Genomic DNA, 23,228 nt, shown 5'->3' with positions numbered 1-23,228 from the left:
TATTATTGTCTTTTATTGATTTGCTAAAAAGTTGAGTTGCAGAGTGATGAAAAAGTTTTCTAAAAACATGTATGCACTATATTATACAGGGACAGTCTTTTTTGCAGGTGAAACTCATTGAGGTTGGCCCTTTTTAATGGATATTGGATGGCGTAGGGTGACATTTATCATCGCATTCCAACCTAAAGCTCGCCATTTAATGAAAAAGTTGAAGAGGGAAGCATGGAGGAAATCTATCCAAGAATCTTAACAGAAAATATTCGTCTTCTATTAATTGCAGAAGCCACAGTACGCTGGTCCTTTCAATTTGACAAACCATGTCTAACTATAATTACTTCCATTTTTTCCACATGTTTTCCCTCGCAGTCCACTGCCGCAAGAGAGGCAAAACTACTTAATGGCCAGGGATATTGATGTAAATCTTGTGCAAGTAGGAAACAGGAAACGCTGTTCCTATCGGCATAGCCATTGATCTATACTCATTCAGCTTTTTCCAATATAATACACATATTCGTTTTATTTTATTTTTCTAACTATTCAATATAATAAACCCATTCACGTTCTAATGCATCTACTCACAGTATTAATCTAATACCCGATTATAAGGAACATAGGACAGTGGCAAAAATACATTATAGGCTGCCCCTTGGAGAAGGATAACATAAAATTAAGTATATTTAGAACACGTTATGCTATGAAAAAAAATCAGACTTGGCCTGGCTGTCGGGCATTTGGTCAGTAGATTGGTTCCCAATAGCGCCTTCCATTCGCCAGTAAGTCCCTTATTTCACCTGATGTACTCCTTTAGCATGCGGCCATCTGCTGGAGTCTAAAAGAGTAGTGTGTGGCCTTGCCAGAACCGGACTGGCAAGTTAAATTGGCACCTTGTATTTTGTTAGTCCATGGTATAACTGCACATTACTGAGTTCTGACTTCACGCAACATTTAAATTCAAAATAAGAAAAATACATGTAGTCAGGACCCCACAACATTTTGTGTTACCCCGCCAGGCTATGTACTATTATCAACTGTTAAGTGAGGGTGCAGAAATCTTAAAAGACATCTCTCTCTCATGTTCACTCACATAAAAACAACTGTAACCTAATCACTTGCTCGGATTTTTTTTCAAACTCATTTATTACATGCAGGTTTGCCTGGGGCAAAAAAGAGTTGATATAATTGGCTCACACAGCCACCTGCCTGCCTTATTTTAACTGATGTAATCTTCAGGCTGTTTCAACATCCTTTCATTAAGAATCCTCCACCTATGACTTGTTCTCCTGATCTAATTCTCAGCCTACAGCAGCAGAACGCTGATGTGCTTCAGTAGAAGGCAAAGAGGAAGGATCGTACATCTCCCACCAGTATTCTAGAACTCAGGCGTGAAAGCCAAAGTGAAATCCTTTTCCCGGTTCACCTGGTTTAATACGGTTTGCTGAAGACAGTTGGTGTGACTTTACCAGGTAGAAGACGGTGGTTGGATGTCTGGTGAGATACATACACATCTTGGGGAGCTTTATCCCAGAGAACCTTTTTCCACTCTATAAGGAGCATAACCAGAACATCAGAGGACACAGGTAGGCTAAAAAAGATGTACAGTGGGCTCACTAGCCAAAAATATTTTATTATTAATTTATCTTTCATGCATTATTATAATGTACCTGTTGTGAAGTTGGTTCACTATGGCTTCAGCTTGTGATTGTCAAAAAACAGATGTATAAGGTAGATTCAGTTATTTGAAAGTACTGAAAACTACAAGTTTTTTAGTAGTAAGTTTTTGAATATTTTGTACATTTCTTATCTCATTGTGTGCCTTGTCATGACACGCATGGTGGTAAATTCAATGCATCAATATCTTTTTCTGCAGCCTATATAGAGACTCATCTGTGGTCCTGAGTATGCTTCAGAGGTTACTGTGTATAAGACAAAAGTAAACTAGTGGGGAACCTAAGTTTTTTTAATGATCAGTCCTCCTTGCCACAATGGTGAATTGATTTTGCTATGTAGGGTATTCTCACTGGCCCTTCAAAATATACTTCAGTGGAAAAATACACTGTTGGACCCTAAAAGAGACAAGGAACCATCTGAACAATAACATAAACCAACTCATGGGATTTCCTGAAATTATTAAAAAAATAAAATCGTTTTGTCACATTTTGTCAATGTAATCATATAAATATGATTGATTTAAGCCTGTTTCTAAAGCAGGTCATAGCCACCCCCAGGTCTTGTTGGTGCAGGTGTGGGCATAAAAAAACTACAAATTAAATTTAGTAGGACCCAAGGAAAGAAACAGACTTCTTGAGAAAATAAATTTCTCATCAAGCGCCTATTTTTTTCAATGCAACATTCAAGACTTTTTTCTTTACTTCATTTTTAACAGTTTTAGCAACTTTGTACGATGCATTGTCAAAGATGTCCAAATACTATTTATTTGTATGCCTAATACAGCTTATCAAATCTTTTTATCACACAGCAGATCAAAATTTAGCACAATATTTATCGATTATAGGATTTAAAACCAAAATGCATTTGGGGGACATTTGGGAATGCTCTATTTAGTTTAGCACAAGCAGGTGTTTTGCAACTTCATGCTGCTGAAGTTTAATGAGTAATGACTAAATACAGAAACATTCTTTATAATTAATAATGATATTACTTTTAATTCAAATAAATTTCTGTTTTTGTAAACAATTCTGCTCTAAATGTACGGTACATTATTATCTATCTACAAATATTGACTTCTCATTTGGAATCAATAAATATCACATATTAAACCAGAAAACCCTGCCGCTGTTACAAGGTGTTTCTGGCACCTTAACTTTGACATGACATTTGTATGAAAGGAAATTTGCCCTTTTTAACATGACAAAGGTATTCTGACCTTTTATTTGTATCCTGTGCTCCAAGCTTGTTGTCTATGAGAATACTTGCTAAAAGACTGATATGATCCTAAAAGATAGGGTGAGTAGAATGGGAATTGTATTAAACAGATTGTTATTCCGAGGGGTGCAGTTTTAAAAGTATCAAACATTAAAGCAGGGGCCTGTCAGGTTATGACGAACATTCTGACAATACGACATATGTGTATCTTCAACAGCTGAGTACAGTTTGAATGAGCGCTCCACCAACTCCATCATGTGAGCTCATTTGCATGCGATTAGGTAAATAATCCATGGTTGTAAATGTTAGGTTGTCAGCAGGTCCCATGATAACCAGACTTAAAATCCATGTGGCCCTAACACCCTTATGTTTCTGAAATAGTGCATGAGATCTACCACACTACAACCAACATCTATTGGTATGGGTAACTATAGCTATTCCTTACAATTCTTGAAGGGTTACCACCTCTATATTTTTACCAGACATATTTTAGTGAATACTGCTTTGCGTGTATAAAGCATATTGATAAATGTTACCCTAAAAGAAAGCCCAACCAAGAAGTTTGCTGTTCCTGGCCGAGATTTTTCACATACATCCCTAAAATGAGTTGTAAAATGTAGACCTCTGCTGGCTCGGAATGGAATGTTATATCACGGCCTGCGAAATGATCTATTCTGTATTAAAGTATCTTCAATAAACACTGTGAAGATTGAAGGTTATTACATAAAATGTGATGTTCCTTTAGGGGTCACTTTATCGCACAGACAACAGTGATGCCTAGGTGTACATGGATGCGTCTTTAAGTGAATTGGTGAATGAGTTGCAGGATAAAAATTAGCAGTAAAGAGTAGGGGGTAGCGATATTTTTACCTTTGGTGGAAAGGATATTAAATATATAAAGGGATTTAGGAGAATTGATAGAACAAGTGGTCCTAAATCTAGAAGGTCAGAGGCTAACATGTGATGTAAGGAGGTTTTACCACTTGAACGTGCATGGGACCAAGGACTGATTAAGAAAAATGGGCAGACAAGATGGGCTGAATGGTTTAGCTTATCTGCCATCAAATATAGATTGTTTGATCTGTAGAGGAAAACTATTATTCTATGACTAAAATGAGTCAATTTCAAATCAATTTGCATACCAAAGAAATGTGTTGGTGTTTTAGTTGTGTATTAATCACACTACTTAATACTAATTTTAAGGCAGAATCTAATTGACCTCTAATTAACCAGTGGGTTGCATGTCCCATTTGGATCTCAATGGATTAATCATGAAGATTTTAGGGAAGGAATCAAATTGGCATCTTGTCATGGATTGTGCTAGGCGTAAAGATTAATAAACACATGACCAGAGATAAAACTGAGCTGAGTGCTTACTGTACGGTGAAACACATTTCACGCATGCGGTACGTGCAAGAATAACACAGGTGGTGATACCTATTCTGGATTTGGGGGCAGGAGTATAGGGCGTTATGTAGTGAAAAGGCATTTAATTAAAAAAAAAGCAAACAATTAACAATAAAAGTAGAATGAGACCGGAAATCCACCCACTACTGCACAGCTTGGGTGATATTACTTAGCAATATTCTGTTCATTATAAGAAGACAATGCCAAGCCATATTACACTAATACTATTTGTGACCACTCTACCTACGTTTTTACTGGGAGGAGGGCTATACCTAAAATAATCCGGATGTGAGTGAGTCACATGTTTCATGTGACTGTATTTAAATAAGTTGTGCAGTGACTTCGAATTCATTGAAGTATTTTGCTGTCTTGAAAATACAATAGGAATATTTTGTGTTTGTGTACAGGAGAACAGACAGTTATCCTCTGATGGATGTTAACAGAACAAATTTCATTTAATGTAATCTCATGGAACCTAAGGACGATTACTCTCCTCTGGATAAAGAGATGGTGAACTCCCATTCCAGTAAGTAAAGTGCTTGTGAGCCTTTTGCTTTAAAAAAAAAAAGAAGTATTGCTGCAAAAATGTATCAAATTCATTATTTCTAAGACAATGTTTGTCAAAAATTGTTGGCGGACAGGAACTGTTAAAGTAGGCATGCAATAGAAATGAACCTCTGGTCTTACAAAACATCTTTTGGGCCACCAGTTGGACAACAATGATGTAAGATGTTTTAAATAATAATAAATACGTCCTATTGGGCAGCTTGTATCTGTGACATCACGAGAGCAGCTCGACAGAATGAACACAGAGCCACCTGTTAGCAAATATACGTTAATACAGATCATAGATGTACTCCGTCTACAGAGCCCAGTAATTCCAGTATCAAGGAGCTCTGTTACTTTTGTTTTATCGTAATACCAAGTATCGCAGGGGCCACAGTCTAGCACCTCTAACTCTTTTCTTACAACAAGGAACCTATGATCGACCTGTTACCTTCACCTGTTCCTTGATACTATTTGTAAGATATGAATCAACCAAGGCTGAAGGATGTTCTTTTCTATCTACACCCAGCTCATTACTCCTGAATTCCCCTTTAATTTAAGAATGAGTCATCGATTAGAATAAAATAAGTCAATTTTTTTTGTTTTTATCAGCTTGTACATGTAAGTTCATGTGCAAAATAAAATGCATTAATAAACACCTTAGTTTAGAAGTTTTCGTTAAACATACGCAAATCCTTCCTCGGAATACGTTTTTAATAATGCAAAATTTTGCCTTTTACAGATTTTTTTTTACAGAGGATTGCCACAAAAACTAAAAAATAAACATCTTAAAGGTTTCTGTGCTATTTTCTGTGCATAAACCTACAGAGAAAAGAATACAATGGCAGAGCTATATGCTTTACATAATAACTAACGCTTAAACAGCACCTTCACACCATACGATTCTCAGACTCAATGTACTGTCTCTGGACTATATGATCTAATAGAACATCATAGAACACAGATGGGGTGATTTGTGATTAAAAAGATGGACCAAGGCTTTCCACGTAGGGTGAGTGCAGTCTGGAAGCTTAGTGCGGCATCCCGTTGAGCATTTTATTGCACATAAATTAGACCCCAGGCTTAATCTCGTACTAAGTGCTGCCCCATCATCAATAAGTCCTACCGCTGAAACAAAAATAGAATAGTTTATTAAAACAATTAAACAGGTGTACATGGTAATAAATCGCCTAGATCAAACGCTTGAAATGTTTGATATCACTGGGTGCCACCAAGGGCCACTCCTTCAGTTATCCTTTAGGCTGTGTCCCTAATAGTCAAAGAGATTAGATTTGAGTGGAGTTGCCAAACCCAGCAAAGAGTGTACAAGTCCTATCCTGAGGCAAAACCAGACTTCTGTTGTAATTCTACTTTAATATATATAATATACATATATGCTACATTAAATTGAATCTGGGCTGTGTTTTGAGATGATAAGATATAAGCATTGATGCTCTCGGTAGTGGATCCCATGTTAGTTAGGAACATGACATATCTGGACTAATATGGGCCTTATGATATACATACATAAATATTCATGTATAAAAGTGATACAAAATTAAGTGGCATTAACACTAAAGCGAATAATAGAATAGCTCATTCAGCAGGTTGTCATGGTGATAAGACTACTTTTCAAACTTTGCATCAGATTAACTCTTTAATCATAACAAGAAATATGCATAAATTCCTGTCAAGCACTTCTGTACTTTTGTATTGCAATTGTTTCATTGCTGATCATTATTAACATCAGTAATCATTAGTTTGTTTTAGTATGTCCTTTTATTCAAAAATATGTATTTTTGTAACTAATTTTAAATTACCATATTTAAAACAGATCTGTCAGTTTTCCACATCATAGAGTTCACAGTTCACTGCAGTATAGTTATACGCCCAATGTAATATGGTTTACATAGAGCTCCGGGAACAGAAAACTATTTAAAATTCAAGTTGTGACACTTTTCTCCGCAGATCTCAGTGTCTTCCTCCTAAATCTCTTCCAGTTTTTTGTATTCAAAAACAAAAGGCGCAAGCTATGGCTAGTTTTAATAAATTCATTTCGTTATGCTTAAAGATTGTGAAGGTGACAGTCACCCTATAAACGTGTAGGATGAGTATTTAGTGGTCAGGTTGGAACTTGTCAGATGTCTGGAATTTTTTTAAAAGAAACTTTTCTAGCTAAGTCTTTCAAAACGGAGAGAGATCTGACACATAAAGGTGCACTTTAATATTAAACAGAAAAAACAACAACTTTAGTTTATACTTGCATTGACACATACTGCATACTAATTTCCAGTTTAATTAAAATCATCTAGACGTACCTCTAATTTTATAAATGTCCAGAGGCTTTGCCCCTGGGCAACAGTGCTTAAAGCTACAGATTTAACTTAGATAGAGTCAGTCCCATCTTTAAAACAGGGCAAAATGGCCAGCTGCCCGGAGTCCAGGCTTCTTATAGGTCCCCCTTGGGTCTCCTCAACAGCCATCATCCAGGGTTGTCTTTACACATATTGGGGCTCAGGGCAAGCTTCTCCCATGGGCTGTCCCACCTTGGCCAATTGTACCTGAATGCAAGGGAGGTAGAGGTCCCTACCTGTGGTCTGGGAACCACCTGCTGGTTCAGATTGCTGGCATATGATGTCATATCTCAGCTCCCTGCATTAGGTGGCAAGCAGAAGAAGGAAATGTGAGTGGTTATTAAATAACCTTTTGGGTGAAAAAATTGGGTCCAGTGATGTTTGGCATTTCCATGGCTTAAGCTGGGAAACTGCTACCAATATCTTAAGCCAGAAATGGAACCGATATCCAGGAATAGTTATCCAGCCCTGCTTTACCATTGTACTGTATGAGACCCATTTAACACTACTAATTGTATGTCAATTGTCTTTTGGCTTTGTTCTTCTTTCCTTTTAAATTCTCTAAATATAATTTTAAATATCTATTTGAATTTGTAGCCATCTGTAAACTTTGCATGTTACCCAAACAGATGTTTTTACATTAAATATTATTATACGGTATATGAATGGAGTGGGGGTCTGCCTTTAAATAACCGGAATCTCTGCTTCTTGGGTTGACTGTTCAGATATGAAAACATTGTTAATCGATGCTCAGATCAGTTGAGAAACACTGATTTATGGTGCATCGTGAACGGTAGATGATTTGGAGAGGAAATACTGACCACGGCAAGAATTTTGTAATGCAAGGTCATAGAAATTAATGTAGTGTAAAACAGGTACATGTCTGCAGAGTAACTTGAGAGCAATCAGATATGTATTATATCAAAATTATTTGCATCTCATTAACCAACAGGCAACAAACCACAGTTACAAACTGGTGTTTTTTTTATTATCTGGATCCTTTCTTTTCAAAATCTTAAAATTGGGCAAATAGTTGAGCATGATAGAAGAAATTTGTATTCTTATAAAACATGTAGGATTAAATATGTTTTACAGTAAATGCAAGCTTCATTTTAGCACTGGTAGTTTGACCTGACATCTTTACAAGATCCAGAAGCATGAGATCCTTATCCATATCTTATGTTATCTGTGTGTGTGTGTGTGTCTGTCTGTCTGTCGAGATAGAGAAATGTACACTGAGAGAGATACAGAGAAAGACTATGAGTATGAATAATAAATTTCAGTCTATCAATTTTGCTCAGCAAGTTTGGAAAAAATGGTTCTCAACATCATTTCGATTATATTTACACCCAAAGACACAAACCATCAAATGAATTAGTTCTGTCTGTTTGTTGGAACTGCAATTTTAAAAGGTATCCGTTGGGGGAATATCTTAAGTTCCCTTCTGATACATCATGCAATAGCCCTTTTGGTTGGAATGGTAAGAGCATAAACATTTGTAGGGGAAACTATTAGCGATGTATTTCCAAGCTCTTCACCAAACAGTGAATTATAAGAATCTTATACGATATGTGAGTTATTATATTCTTATATGTCTTATATGAATACATGTTCTGTAATGGTCCCTTTAAAATCAATGAGAGATAAATCCTTGTCTATAGTACATATAGTACATATAGTGGCGGCTGCCTATAGTACATATCTGACTACAGTATCTATTTAACATTCTACCACTGAACAGTAAAACACATTTTGATCGTAAAATCAGAGATTTTTTGTAACTGGCCTATTGAGTAGTGGTGCAATCGTGCTATTGCAGTATATGCCCCCCATTTTGAGGCAAAGGGGCTAACAGTAACACCACAGCAACCTGCCACCCTAGGAAAAGTCTCCGTAGGCATTAATACATCGCTGCTCTCCGACTTTGGAGAATTTTACAGAGGGTTCGCTGCTTACAAACTACTGTGAGCAAAATAGCCAACGGGGCCTTCAGACGGCGAACAGAAGAGAAAAAAAATGCCCACAGATAATTATATGGTATTATAGGAATAGTAACCTTTTTTTTAATATAAGGAAGAAGGCTAAATCACTTTCAATAACTCCTTAATCCTGCTAATGACTTTTTAACATAATTATTTTTTCCATAATCTTAAGTGTTTTCCTTTTAGTAATTAGAAATTAATTTTTAGCCCCATATACTGCTAATAATCCGCACCTCTCCATATATTTCTGCTAATAACGTGAAAGCAGTTTGGGAAATCAACAGAAATTCCCTTTCTAATATGGTTTATTTCAGACAATGTAAAATACAACACTTAATGCATGTAATACAACAACAACAAAAAAAAAAGATTTGAACTGCATGCCGCAAAAGACAGATAATTACAGGGCTTAGATTTTAGGCGATTCCCAGCAGGTTGGTGGGAGTGACTGAGGATTGGTCGATAATTGATGTTCTGAACAGGTACGGTAGTCCCTGCTTGGAATATTGTACTAAGAAAGCAAAACAGGGGAAAACTGGGTATGCAGTACTTTCATGTGGGTTTACGCCACACCCAGTATAAAACAAGCTGCCACAGCCAAGAACAGAAACAATTAGGGTGGAACAAGGAACACGCCTTTGTAGTAAAGAAAAGGAAGATGGCACACGATCGCTAAGTGAACTAAGAAAGTGGAATGGGGAGTTTTTCTTCTAGAGATGGATCGGGAAGAACATGGAAAGATTAAACAATAGCAACCAGTCATCAAAGCCAAACCTTATGACCAATCCAATATTAGTTCCAATCGGGACAGATGTCAAGGGCTCCATTTCATTAGCAAGACGTAAGAATAATTCCAATCTTATATTAGTATTGGTATGTTCACAAAAAAACACTCATAAACCACAATATAATTAGCAAATTATCTTAGCCAGATTATAGAAAGGGCATTCTGGTCATTTCAAATATTATATTGAAAATCATCCACCCATACTCATTAACACTCTTTTGTGTATAGGCATTGTTGCATCTTTTTTTTCTTTTCATTCATAAATGAATGTATCTTGTCCCATCACAAAAGTATGTCATGATGTAGGTCAGGTGTTTCTCAACTCTATTCTAGTAGAACAGAAGAACAAGCTTTGTCAAAGAGGATCCTCATTCGTCAACCTCAACTACAAGTTTAGAACATATTGTCTAGGAAACAGTAATTATAATAATTACACCTAGAAACAACGCATGGCAGCCCCCTCCTCATAGCACTACTGCTTCTGCCCATTATAAAAAGGAGGCAGGAGGCAAACCACCCCCCACAAAAGAACTGAAAAGGGGCTGGGGAATGAGCAGGATTTGGGCACACCTAGTATGGGACCAAATACCACTCCTCTGCCTAGAGATTATTTACACTGTCCGAGGGGCACGGTAGTCAGTTCTAATTTCCACAAGGCAAAAAAAGGGAGTGTTCCCAGCTATGCTTTTTGGAGGACTGTAACTCTCTTTGATGCCACCTGATGGTAGTTGAAGAGCAACAACAAAAATCAATAGAACAGGAAACTATATTAATTTAAATGCTTTTTTGGCATCATCTATTGGATTCTCATACCGTAAAACTATTCCATGTTTAGAGGTACCCTCTATAACTCTCCAAATCCATTTTCAAGTTTGTTATGTTAACTGTTTGCCTGTGATTCATTTGGTACAAAGCATACGTTTCATTTCTTGACCTACTTATTAATTTACAACCAAAGGCAGAGCCAAAAGAGGAACAATTTCAGGGACAGAGAACACTGGGAATAAGCTAATTATAACAAGTCAACGATATGTTATCCCATTATGTGCATGAATGATCGCATTACACATCGAGAACAGCAAGCTTGGGTAGTAGGCGTGTGTGCAGGTGAAAGAGGAGATTTATTTAGCTTTCGCATTCAGCTGAAGCAATTAATTGTATCTAAGGAACATTCTTTAGAGCTCGGTTGTAATGACATTTTGGTTTCAGGTTGTATGGTCAGAGTGCATTTGAACTTTGTCTTACCACTGGTACAAGGCAGGTCTAGGCTGTCTGGTGCTCCTTGCCCTCACAACTCCTTACTGATGTTCATTTTGAAGCTCGGTAGTCTTGCTATCGTGTCATACATTCTAAACACACACAGGCTGCACACTCCAAAGTTCCCAATGTGATAGATAATAATTTTGCGGCCTTGCAGAAAAGTAAGATCTAAAATGAATTGAAATCTTATTCTTCAACACAGGGAGTTTAAAGTAATACATTTGCCTTCACCTTGGCTTGTCCAGTGTACTTATATCAAAGTATCTGCTCTTAAACATGGAACCCTGCCACACTGGCTGAGAATCATTGGGAGCTGTAGCATCACATAATTCAAATGACAATTAGAGTGAATTTTTTATATTTTAGGGGTTGTAAAGTTCACAGTATTTAGTCAGTACAACAATGGAAATGCATCTTGGTGGTGTTTCTTTATAATATCGTGGGGATCTTTTCTATTTGCTGTTAACCGGAGGTGCTGGGAATCTCTCATTTCTGTTTAAAGTGAGATGCTAGAATGATCTTGTTTCTGGATAATCCGAGATAGTGTAATGTTTGTTGCTTTGTAACCATAGTTGGGAGATCTCATGATGCGATTTAATTTGGGATCTAGAGGGTCTTCAATTATGAAACCCATATGTCTAATGATATCCTGTAACTCTATGATTTGAGATGTCAGGAATGTTTTTATTGAATAATGCATGAGGTCATTTTTGCTCAGAATGTATGCTGCAGCATGCAGCATAGGGTCCTAATCACAGAACTGTCAGACCCAAACCATACTAACCTAATAATTGTACGTGTTCAGGACCTTCCATTATTTCAGCACCTCACAATTAAGCATACAGAGTTGGGGGTGGGGAGGTGGGGTGTACAGCATGAACTCAGCTGGGTCTAAGCCAGACCTTGATATTGCTTATGGGACTGTAATTGTAATCTCCTCGTAATTGTACAATTGTAGGCATACAAGAACTAAATGTATATTTGCACAATGAGAGCCTATACATCACCTACCCTGTAAACAGAAAAACAATTTAGCCCTTAGTCAGTTTAGCCCTTGTAAGTCACCGGTCCTAGTAAAGTCTAATACAGTGAGGGAATTTAACCATGTAGGGTATAGACATAACCTGAATGTAAGACAAGAGCAAGGACTGATTAAGGTTGTTACATCAAGAAAAGTGGGCACACTAGATGGGCTGAATGGTTCTTATCTGCTATCAAATGTTTCTATGTTATATGGGAGGGCCATTAACCAATGTATTAAGAGAAAGATCAATGACAATAAAAGCAGGACTAGGTTGTATTCCAGTAGGGATAAAGATGAAAGCAGAACCATTGATTGTCCCAAAGACTTGTTTGAACCACCGCTCTTTGGACACTATCATCCCAGTCGCTTCTACTTGATATATATTTGATATATGTAGGTTCTACTCTACTGGTGGCTATTTCCAAGACATTTATGGGCCTGCAATGTAATCTAATCTATGTTATCAATCATCCAATAACATGCTCTTAGGTATCACTAATTTCCATTGTAGCATTGTGTCTTCATAAATGGGCCTCATAAAAATAACAGTTAAGAAGGACAGTGACAATATAGTAGTATATGACAATGGACATGGCAACGTGCCAGAGGATATGTGCCATGGCAACGTGCCAGAGGTTCCTTATCCATGCTAAACTAATTAATCAGTTTCTATTATGAAGTACTGCCAGGCTTCTTTCATTGCTTCAGCTATTTCCACTCACTGCTATATTTTTCAGTAGTGACCTGGTAATAAGAGTATAAGGCTGTCATGCGACATTTACAAAATGCTGTAACAAAATAAGCCATTTGTCAAAGACATTTCCAGCTACTGATATTTAATACTAAAACGTCAGCTGAGGGATTTCATGCGTGCTAGACACATCTGCCTTTCTAAACAGATAAGTTCACCAAAAAGTACTTTTGCTTATATTGAGCAGAAACAATAATAATTTTACTAACTAAAAGTGGACAATCGTCGTTAGTTGGCATTCTACACTTTTACCACATTAAATGTTTAATTTAAATGAATAACCCGTTATACACAATGAAAAAATATAACCCAACCTAAGCCTCTATGCAAACAACTGATTCTACAAAGTGGTGTTGAAAGGAATCACATGTTGTAGGACTAATATTGTTGGAAGGTCCATGATAAAAATTGAGCAATTATTTATTTTTAATAGTTTTCATATTATAATATTTAGGCATTTACATCTTGGGTAATCTCTGAAGCATTCTCTTCATTTCTATGACGCATTGCTGGCTTTCCTGAATAGATCGGTGGTGAAACGTGCCACTGGCTCATGTTTGATTAGTTACCCTCAACTTGAGTTTCAAACCAAAGATCCTATACGATTTGGCCAAATTACATATCAAGAGAACTCAACTGTGTGGCACTTTCTAAAAATCTATAGTCTATGAACAGGTTCCTGGTTCAGAAAGGGCAAATTTAATTAATTCTTAACCTGAAGCCTAAAGCCTTAAGTCCTCACACTTCTCCAGTCTTCTTTTTGAAGAGCAGTTCTGGTGCAACGTGGTAAAAGTAAACAGCAGGAGAATTCCCTTGGATGTTCTAATGATAAGCTACGTACAAATCACTTGTAAATTACATATTATAGTGTACACATGAACTTTACATGACACTTCTTATTATTTTACATACCAGCTCTGGGTTCATCACAAATCTATGTTCTATCCTTAGGCCATGTAGAAAAGTCAGCAATAAAAAGGTTTCTTTTTTTATTTTAAGAAATTTCTTAAAATATTTACTGCACATCACTTGCCTGAGGGAAAAAAAATGGAGATTAACATTTTTATTCAGTCTAATAAATCATCCATTTACATTAAAAGATGAAAGGAGAAAATATCTAGTAATGATAATAGATGACAAAAGGTTTGCTTATTTTATTCACTCTTGCAGCGTTTCCATTGGGTAATTATCAAGAACAAAACATTTTTTATTAAAATAAGAAAAACTAAGCAGTTTAAAAAAAAAAGTCTCTGAAGTTGAATTTATCAATTCTGTTATTTTTTTACCTATTGGAGTTTATCCACTGAGTAAGGGGAATCTAATCTAGACCTGGTCTAACTTTTTCAAAATACACTATTAAGTGTTCAAGTTCACATTGCTTCTACAGGTAACATTGACCTTTGCGTGGCTGGGTGACACTTTTTTACGTGAAATTGAGATAGTTTGCAGGATTTTTTGTAGTGTTTTTATTTTATACATATACTATAACGTTTTTCTCTCACATAATTTATTTCATGTCGCCACCAGGCCCGCATTGATATATAAGCTACTCAAAACTAAACATTCATATTTTTTGGACATTCATGAAAATAGGTTACTGTGCTGTGGCTATGTCCCTCAAAAAAATAAGCACTTGTGTAACTCGTCTGGTGCACCAATATAATTTTTTATTATGTGTTACATTTTAAGAGCTTCCGTGTGATTTGTTTACAGATTTTTTGGTCAGCCAGGATTTGGTGCCTTCCTCGATAATGCAAGATCAATCAAATATGAAGTTTGCTTCTGGATCTCTAGATAATGAATGTACTTCCATAAACCAGTCAGATGATGGAATAATGAATCAGAATGGATCTTCTTGTTTACAAATGGTAGGTAAAAGATTATCTAACTTAAGTAAGACCTGGGGCATCCATTATTTACAAAACATGTTACTAAAGCACACCATGGAACTCCATTTATAAACCCCATAATGTGCTTTTGTAATAATTTACATGCTGAATGCTCAAATAATTAAAGAACAAGTTATACATAAGAATATGGGCATCTCTGAATTAAAAAAAAAATAGATTTACCATATCTTTGTATGATATCACTAGTGTTCTCAATTATTTTCTGTAGATTTATAATTTTCTTGCGAGTTTTTCGCAATGCTTAAGAAGTGAAGTTTTCATCCACAGTTGCTGATCTCGTAGGACATAGCATAGGTCTTCAACCTGTTTTTTTTCCTTAAATACAAAATTGTCAACTTTCAAAATAGACAGCAAACATTCTGTATAGGACTTTGCTCTATCCAGAAATGTTTGAGGGAGTTATGTAGAGGTTACAGTACATTCACTGCCTGCAGCACACCTTGACTGTAAGGTGACCCACACATCTAGGAGTATTTTTTGGTTTCATTCTGCAGCTGCGCAGTCAGCTATACATTTTTATGGTGCTCTTTTAATGACCTCCAGAAATCTGATAACTGAACTTAGTGTCATCCTTTATACAAGATAAGGCAATTCAATTTAGGATCTATGGAATGCAGCACTGCCTTCGGGTGCAAAATGGAAGCACTAACGTAGCAGTTTGAGAGGGCAAAGGAGTTCGATGGGTAGAATGACATAACATACAAGTAAACGGCAGCATTCCCACATGTTTGTATAATTGTGTATACATTTTATCCAACCTATGTGATAACATGTATTTTATTGAAATGTATGCTGTAAAATAAATGTTATTTGGTTGTTGTTAGGACACTGTGAGCTATGTAGGACAGACGCATGATGCTGACAGCCAGGCCAACAGAAAGAATTCCGAATCTTCAATGAGTCCTATTCTGTCCTCGTCGCCTCAGGATCACGGCAACATGAGATTCACGATGAAACGTTCTCCAGATGAGGAATATAGGAGGTACAGCTATGATGACAACACAGAAAGAAGCTACAACAAGTACATGAAGAGCAGAAACCAGTACCATCCCTACAAGAGGCAGTATAGTGATGTTTTCCCAGAGACGCTTCATTCTCTATCCCTCACAGAAAAACCTTACAAAAACATGGATGAAATGGAGAGCTTCGACAATGTCTGTGTGCCCTCTGATCCCGAAACATTCTCCACTCATGATATTTCAGCAGATACAACATGGTGCAACACTCTGCAATATAGCTCAGCTCAAGATGAAGGGTCACAGATAATGGTGAGTTTAACTAAGACGTTACTGCGAACCATACTATCCCATCTAAAGGTGTTTATTCACTAAAGTGGCAGGGTTTCAATTCTCTGAATTCACAATGCCTTATAAAAGGGCCATCTCTGGCAAATTTCTCTGCAAAAAGGGGTGAGATGGCCCTACATAAAAAAAGCTCTTGCGAGGTTACAATCTAGACCAGTGAGGTGTTTTATACAGGGAAATCCAACAATTCTTGGAGCAGAAGCTTGCTGTTCCTCCATGATGTAGTGAAATGGTCACTGTCCTGCAACCTCACCCCACTTTAGTGAATAAACCCCAATATGTGAAATCTACCGAAAGGAAGGTAAGCTTTTATTTCACCAGAGTCAAGTCTCTGGTTTCTCCGTGTTTCTTTTCCACTCCTGTTACCTGTTCCTCTAACATGTAGAGCAGAACAGGCATGGGTTACATGCGTATTACGTGTTTGATTGTTTTCCGATACATGTTCTTGATTTATCTGGTCTGGCAAAAAGCAGAATGGTAATTTACTATGAAAGACTGAAGATTGTGTAAAATTCATAACTCTGTACTGAATATTAATACAAGTTATTGGTGTGCACATTCAAAAATGGCTTTATAATACATGTAAATGTAACGATTTCTGCTTTTCAAATTGTGTCTGGCCTCTAATCAATGGGGACAATGTATAAGCATTAAAACAGGGGAAAATATGGTAGTTTCCTAACTAAGGTTAGGAGAATTTACAATAGGTTCCCTCATCCGTTACAAATTAGGAGATTTATGGTCACTTTATTATAAAGTCTGACAAATATAAGACATTCAAAATTGTAAAAAATGATACTGAAAAAATGATGGTATTGTCACCGTGTATTTAAACATTTTCACGCACGTGGATTCTGTATTTCAGTTGTCCATCACTCCCAACAAGTTATAAATCTTTTAAAACTAGTAAATGTAAAAAATACTGAACGTGTATCTTTGGTATCTTTGGTAATGGAGTTGCACATTAGTGCAAAACAATCTGAGGTGTTGCTTGTTCTGTTATTTTCCAAGGTGGGTCGCCATAAATCAGTCGCTCCTGTAAAACTTTTTAGTGCCTTATTGCAGCTGACTCTTGGACTCTGCTGTTGGATAGGAGGATTCTGGTGGTTTCACTTTTTCAGCATCTCTTGGGGCAAGTATAAGGGCTTCTGCTTTGGCGTGTATGCGTGATGGTGACGGGGAGCGCATGATCCCATGATAGCGGACTGGTATATGATATAAAAGCTTATAATCGCTTCAAGCTTGATCTTTGCTTCCTATTTTACCACGGCTGTTTCGTAACATTTCATGCTTAACTTCTGGAGGAAAACCTTCAAGGACTCTGCAAAGACCCACGTGTATTGTTAAAGCCCACTATATGCAGACATTAAAAAATAGGCAATCTGTAAAGAAGAAAAAGTGTATAATATATTAATGGGGAAATAGGAACAACACAAAATGAAGAAGGTGGACAATCTCACGAAAGCAGTCATTTATAATTTATCCATATCTCATTATCTCGCCTACTTTTGGGTTGTTTGTAACTATGAAGCAAATCATAATGATTGGCCCCGGAAATTAAGCCCTGATAATTCATGATGCAAACTGTGTCTCGTCTGGCTGTGTCAGCGTACGGTCTCTGCATGTTTTTTACTGCAGCATGTGCTTACTCTGCGTGTAAACTATATCCCTGCAAGTATACCTAAAATACATACCATAACACTTAGTGTAGCCAAAATAAAGGTAAAATTACAGTGATCATGTTCCCAGAGTTGTCTTTAATGTTGAGCATAAGGGGCAATCACAGCAGCTGCCCCTTGGGTACCCTCACCAAGTAGACACTAAGGCTGTGATGGAGGTCTGTGCCACCAGCATGGACTTCTTCTGAGCCCAGAACGAGACGGCACAATAATGACAAAGAAGTCCAGCAGATGGACCAACCTTCACCTCTTCCATACTGCACTCCCAGGGGCAAACACCAGGGGGGGCGTGCCCAGGGCCCCATTATTATCAAGGACACCCCTGTATATTGCATGTTTAGCACTCATATGGTTAATGAATGTAACATTAGTACAAAGATACATACTGTGCTGTTAGTCACTGGGAGAAGTTATAATTGTGTATTAAATGCATGGAACTGAATATTAAAAAACATTTATGGTGAGTCACAGATTCAACAACTTCAGGTGTAGCTAATAATAAAATGACATGTTAAGCAACCATGTTTATGGGTATGAGAAGTTATCAAGCATCATGTTTAGCCATAGTTCCCCTTTACAACATTTTGCACCGAAATCAACTACATAACCTCGTTGAAGGCCAAGGAGGGAAATCATAAAACCACAATGCGTCACAAGGCCCCGATTCTACCTGTAAAGATTTTTTCCCCCTAACATAATAATTTATCGAATTTTCAGCTGGGGTCAGAGGTCAAGCTGAAGTCACAGTCTATGGTCATGCGGCAACAAGAAAAAGAACAGAGAATGTATTGGTCCCAGTCCCCAACGCAGCAAATATACTGCACGCCACAGACATTTCCACAGGTAAGACCCCACCTCATTTTATTATAAGACCCCAACGTATGATGCCATTATTTATAGGAAACAAAAATGATGCATTTCAAATTCACGATGTGTTCTAAAATGTTGGTGCAGCTAATCGTTATTAATTTTATGATTTCTGAAAAAGCTGTCATTTTGTTAACGCATTTGAGAGTTTACGTTGGACGTATCTGGAGGACTGTATTTTTTAAAAATGATATTATTATACTTGAAGTGGGAGAAGAACTGGGTACCTCCCTTAGAGCGGTGCCAGCTGGATGACAGCATGTTGGCATAACCCTCTGATACTGTAGCAAACAAAACATTCAGGAATAACACGGACTAGCCGGAACATGTTCACCTCTACAGTTACCAACATATATCCACCTGCGGAGTGGCAGCTTGACAAACTACCCCTACTAAAACTTTGACGATACTTCTCCAATGAGGTGTCAAGCCGCCACAAGGCACGGTCTATACGTTAGGGCATAAATCTTCGTGTTAAAAACACTATATTTTCTAAATTACAGTTTAACTCTTATGCATTTAAAATCAGCACAACATATTGTGGCACTTAAAGTGTCAATCTGTCAGCTTTGAGACACCTACCATATAGAAAACTTAACACATCTGCTGAGAAGAACTCTACGACGCGTGTTAAGAAAGGAACTGCATATGGCCGTATTAGCCTTAGAGAAGATGACGTCTTTAGTCTAAGGTTATAGCTTGTATAGACCCAATACAATTTAGTGACCTTAGAAATCTCTTTCTCAACTTGAATTGAATCGTCCAAAGTCACCGGAAAAACCTTTTACATAGAACCCCTAAAAAAATTACTGATTAGGAAGTTGATCAGAGCCTTGACAATTTGGAATGTCTCTATTTTATTGAAAATAGGATAACTAGCACCATAAAACAATATATATATATTGACCTTTGTTTATATAGCTTAGAAACTAGCTGATCATCATGTCAGCACCCAAATGATTAACGAGGCTATTTTGGGCCGTGACCCTGTTAAAATGTATCGGGCCATCTTTATTATAGGATAAAAGGTTGTAATAACGCAGAGGTACATAAGGTATTATGCAATACATATCCTTGGCATCATCACATACAAGATAATAAAATGTAGGCTCAAATTTCTATTTTAGGAAAAGGGTAAACATGTGCTATCAAGTCTGTGCAGTTTTTGCATGTTTCTCTGAATTATTGATCAAATAAGGAAGAATTTACAAGCCTGTGAAACATCCCTTCTGACTAATAATGTGATTCATTCATACATGTTCACGGTTGGTTCTGACTTAATTGCTGTCAAATATATAATGTTCTACTGTGCATAAAAAATAACTGATTTATAATTGTATTAGTGAAATTACTTGCAAATATTTAAATCTAAAGATAATTTACTGCAATACATAGCCAATATATTGCTAGGTCTTGCAAACTGTATATCTCTATGGCAACACCGTCTAGGTATTTTTTTTTGGTGTACCCAGCTTAATGTATAGATCAAATTCTGTGCACTTTAAAGTGCATTCCTGTCATTTTTGTGAAATTATAATGTTTTTATATATAATAATTTTTTTGTGTGAAACTATAGTGAATGTACCCACGTCCTGCAAACTTGACATCAGTATTCTCAGTCCCCTATCTACCTAATATTCAAAACAGGCACTCCAAATATACATATATATATATATATATATATATATATATATTCTAAGTACTTATTTACGTGACATGGAGCTATACCTAAACAGTGACATTGCCCCTTTGGCGCTTGTCCTAAAAACACTCAACAGCAATCATCGATGGGTTAGTAACAGTATACCGGGCACCTTTATAAATCACTCACACCAACATTTCAGAATTTCCTTTTAATGAACCCAGAAAAAGCCCACGTAGATATCTTTCAGGCAAGACCAAACTTTTCGTAAAATGAACGTGATTAATTGCAGACATGCTACAGTCTCCTAGGTGTAGACGTACACATTTTAGCACACTTTTAGCACCTGTACAGTACGTCTTACATCGGTTAGCTTCCCAGCGGAAGGAGTGACAGCCTGGATGTCATCTCCTTAATTCATTATCTGTGAATAAAAGTAAATATTTCAGCATGACAGCGTAGCGCAATGTAAACTATCTGGTTAACGTCCTCACTCTGTGTAATGTGAATAGAGCGATTCTGTATAGAGAAGTTGATGGGTGGAATAGAAGCTCAGTGGTGGTTTAATGCCACGATCCGTTAGATCCGTTGCTGACCTACAGATGACTCCACCGTTTACAGAAAGTCTGGTCATACGGTCAAAAGGGACTTATTTTTAGGTGATATGAGTATTTGGTAATTATTTAAAAATAAAGACAAAAAGTAAAATACTTCAAAAGGTATGCAAGGAACATAAACACATTCTGTACCATGGAGTTCATAGCCTCAGAATGATCTACTGAGTAGCAGATGATCAGGAAATTTACAGGCGTATTGTATTTATATTTTTCTAGCCATTACCTTATGGCAAGTCAGTGTGGTAAGGGGTTTGATCTCTTCCTGGCACTCCATTTACCTGTACAGGTCACGCACCTCCAAGAGCGGTGACCAAGATACATTCCACCGGCTTCTAATGGAAATTACCATTTTTAGTCTTTGTAAAAACAGACTGGGGAAATTGGCTGTTGAGCAAACCCGTAACATGTAGAAGTGGTAAGTGCGCCAGTAGCCAACCATTACATCATAAAGCTAGTCTGGGATCACGTCTGCTATTCCCACCTATAATAAAACTTTTATATGCAGGCACCCTTTGAAGCATGAAAGTTAAACATCACAACTAAACACATGATTTCCAAGCATGTTTTATATTAATCACGCACACCTTTTCATTTTCCTTTCTAGATAAATTAACAGTTTTATTTATTTTTTATAAGATTTTTAAGTTGCTGCCTTCCTTTTCTCAGTGTTTTCCTGAATGCTACTTATTTCTGAAGCAATTTCACGTTGTTTGAGTAAATATCTGGAAATAAGGCGTTTCACAAGCACTGGTCCATGGGCAATGGATAGAATATTTTCTTCCTAACTCAGTGATGGCCAGGCTTTGGACAAGTCGTAGATTACTGATCTTAAGTGGCTTTATGACCATTTTGAGAATTATTGTCCACAATACCCTGAGTGCCAAAGTTAGTCATTATGATTATAGGACCTCAAGTATTGAAGTTACCCTGTTTTCGAAGAGCTTCAGCATTGCAGGGTTATAGGATCTTGTCTTGTGGGTACTTATCAGTGGTAGATCCAGCAGAAAGACTGAAAGGTGCAGTGATCCAACACAGACTTTTTAGGAGAGTAAAATGTTTGAGCTCAGTAAAGATACTACAGATTATGAAAGGCCAACTCCAGTGAGCAGCTCGTTCAAGCTGGGTCAGCAAAATGTAGAATTCAGGTGGGTAGATCACTTTTCAAGAGATCTCTTGACCTGCCTTGATCTCTTGCATAATGTACAGGGATGTTGGTGGTTTCAAAAGTCCAGTCCAGCTGTAAACTCCCAGGTTTGTGAATGCATCTACGAGACCCTCACTGATCAAATGGTGCTAATGCCACAGATATAGTAATTATGAAAAATGATTGGCTCAAATGGTTATGGATAATCATTAGCTATCATTTAAAAATTATGGTTAGGAAAATAGAGTTGCTTACGTCTTTGGTTAAGTCTCTGTTGTTAGATGTAAAACAGATATTTATTTTAAGTACCTCATATCCAGGATACCATTCAGTTCAAAGTAATAAACATGATGTAATGTGACCATTTACTTTGAAACATCCCTTTGTAGTCTGCTTGTCATTAAGTACGTGGAGTTTTAAAAAAAACTTAAATTTCCAAAATTCAGCATGATGAAGGTCACTACAATATTGAATTCTTCACTTCTCTCATGCTGGTGACTCAGATTTGGGTTACCTGATCGGCAAAAGGGTATTTTTTCAAGATGACTTCTTCATAGACAGGAAAATATTAACAAGTTATTATTATTATTTTTATTATTATCACATTTCATTGATAGAGGTCTGGCAGTTTCCATAGAATACAAAATGAATAAAAACTTCAAACATACAGGTACAGAAGGAGAGTGGCTGGCTTAAGCAAGCGTAAATGTTATTTGATTAAATTATGTTAATTATTTCCAGGGAATTCTCACATTAGAGCCGCGCTACATGCACTACCTGTACCTTTACTTAACAGCTGGCAACCGAGCCATAATGTAAAGCACTAGCGTGCCCTTTGGCGCTGGCAATGACATCTATTGCTAATGGCTATTATCAGGCATACGCAAGGTGTTTGCCATCATAGCTCTGGTTTATTTTTTGCAACATTGGCACTGTGACGGATCGTCCTGTGCCCCAGACTGGACACATCCGCCCGTCAGCTCCTTCCCTCTCCCAGTAAGCGGACACGCTGTGGCTGTCCGAAGAAAGCAGTCACAGACCAGCACTTCCCTCAATCATGAGACAGAACTT

The 23,228-nt window shown here is 37.1% G+C and overlaps 1 protein-coding gene across 1 annotated transcript in view; it reads left to right on the top strand.

Moving 5' to 3' along the window:
* The first annotated feature begins 1,266 nt into the window (after positions 1-1,266).
* Positions 1,267-23,228, top strand: part of FOXN1 (forkhead box N1) — a 32,241-nt gene continuing 10,279 nt past the window's right edge. The window contains exons 1-5 of the mRNA XM_053457084.1: positions 1,267-1,577; positions 4,698-4,816; positions 14,708-14,862; positions 15,729-16,172; positions 18,605-18,730. Coding sequence (XP_053313059.1) covers positions 4,759-4,816; positions 14,708-14,862; positions 15,729-16,172; positions 18,605-18,730 — 783 coding nt within the window. The 5' untranslated portion in view covers positions 1,267-1,577; positions 4,698-4,758. The remainder of the gene's footprint in view (positions 1,578-4,697; positions 4,817-14,707; positions 14,863-15,728; positions 16,173-18,604; positions 18,731-23,228) is intronic.

This window comes from Spea bombifrons, chromosome 2 (assembly GCF_027358695.1).
Source record: "Spea bombifrons isolate aSpeBom1 chromosome 2, aSpeBom1.2.pri, whole genome shotgun sequence".
Classification (NCBI taxonomy): Eukaryota; Metazoa; Chordata; class Amphibia; order Anura; family Pelobatidae; genus Spea; species Spea bombifrons.
The sequence above is the reverse complement of the archived record's forward strand: the minus strand, read 5'-3'. Positions and strand labels throughout refer to the sequence as shown.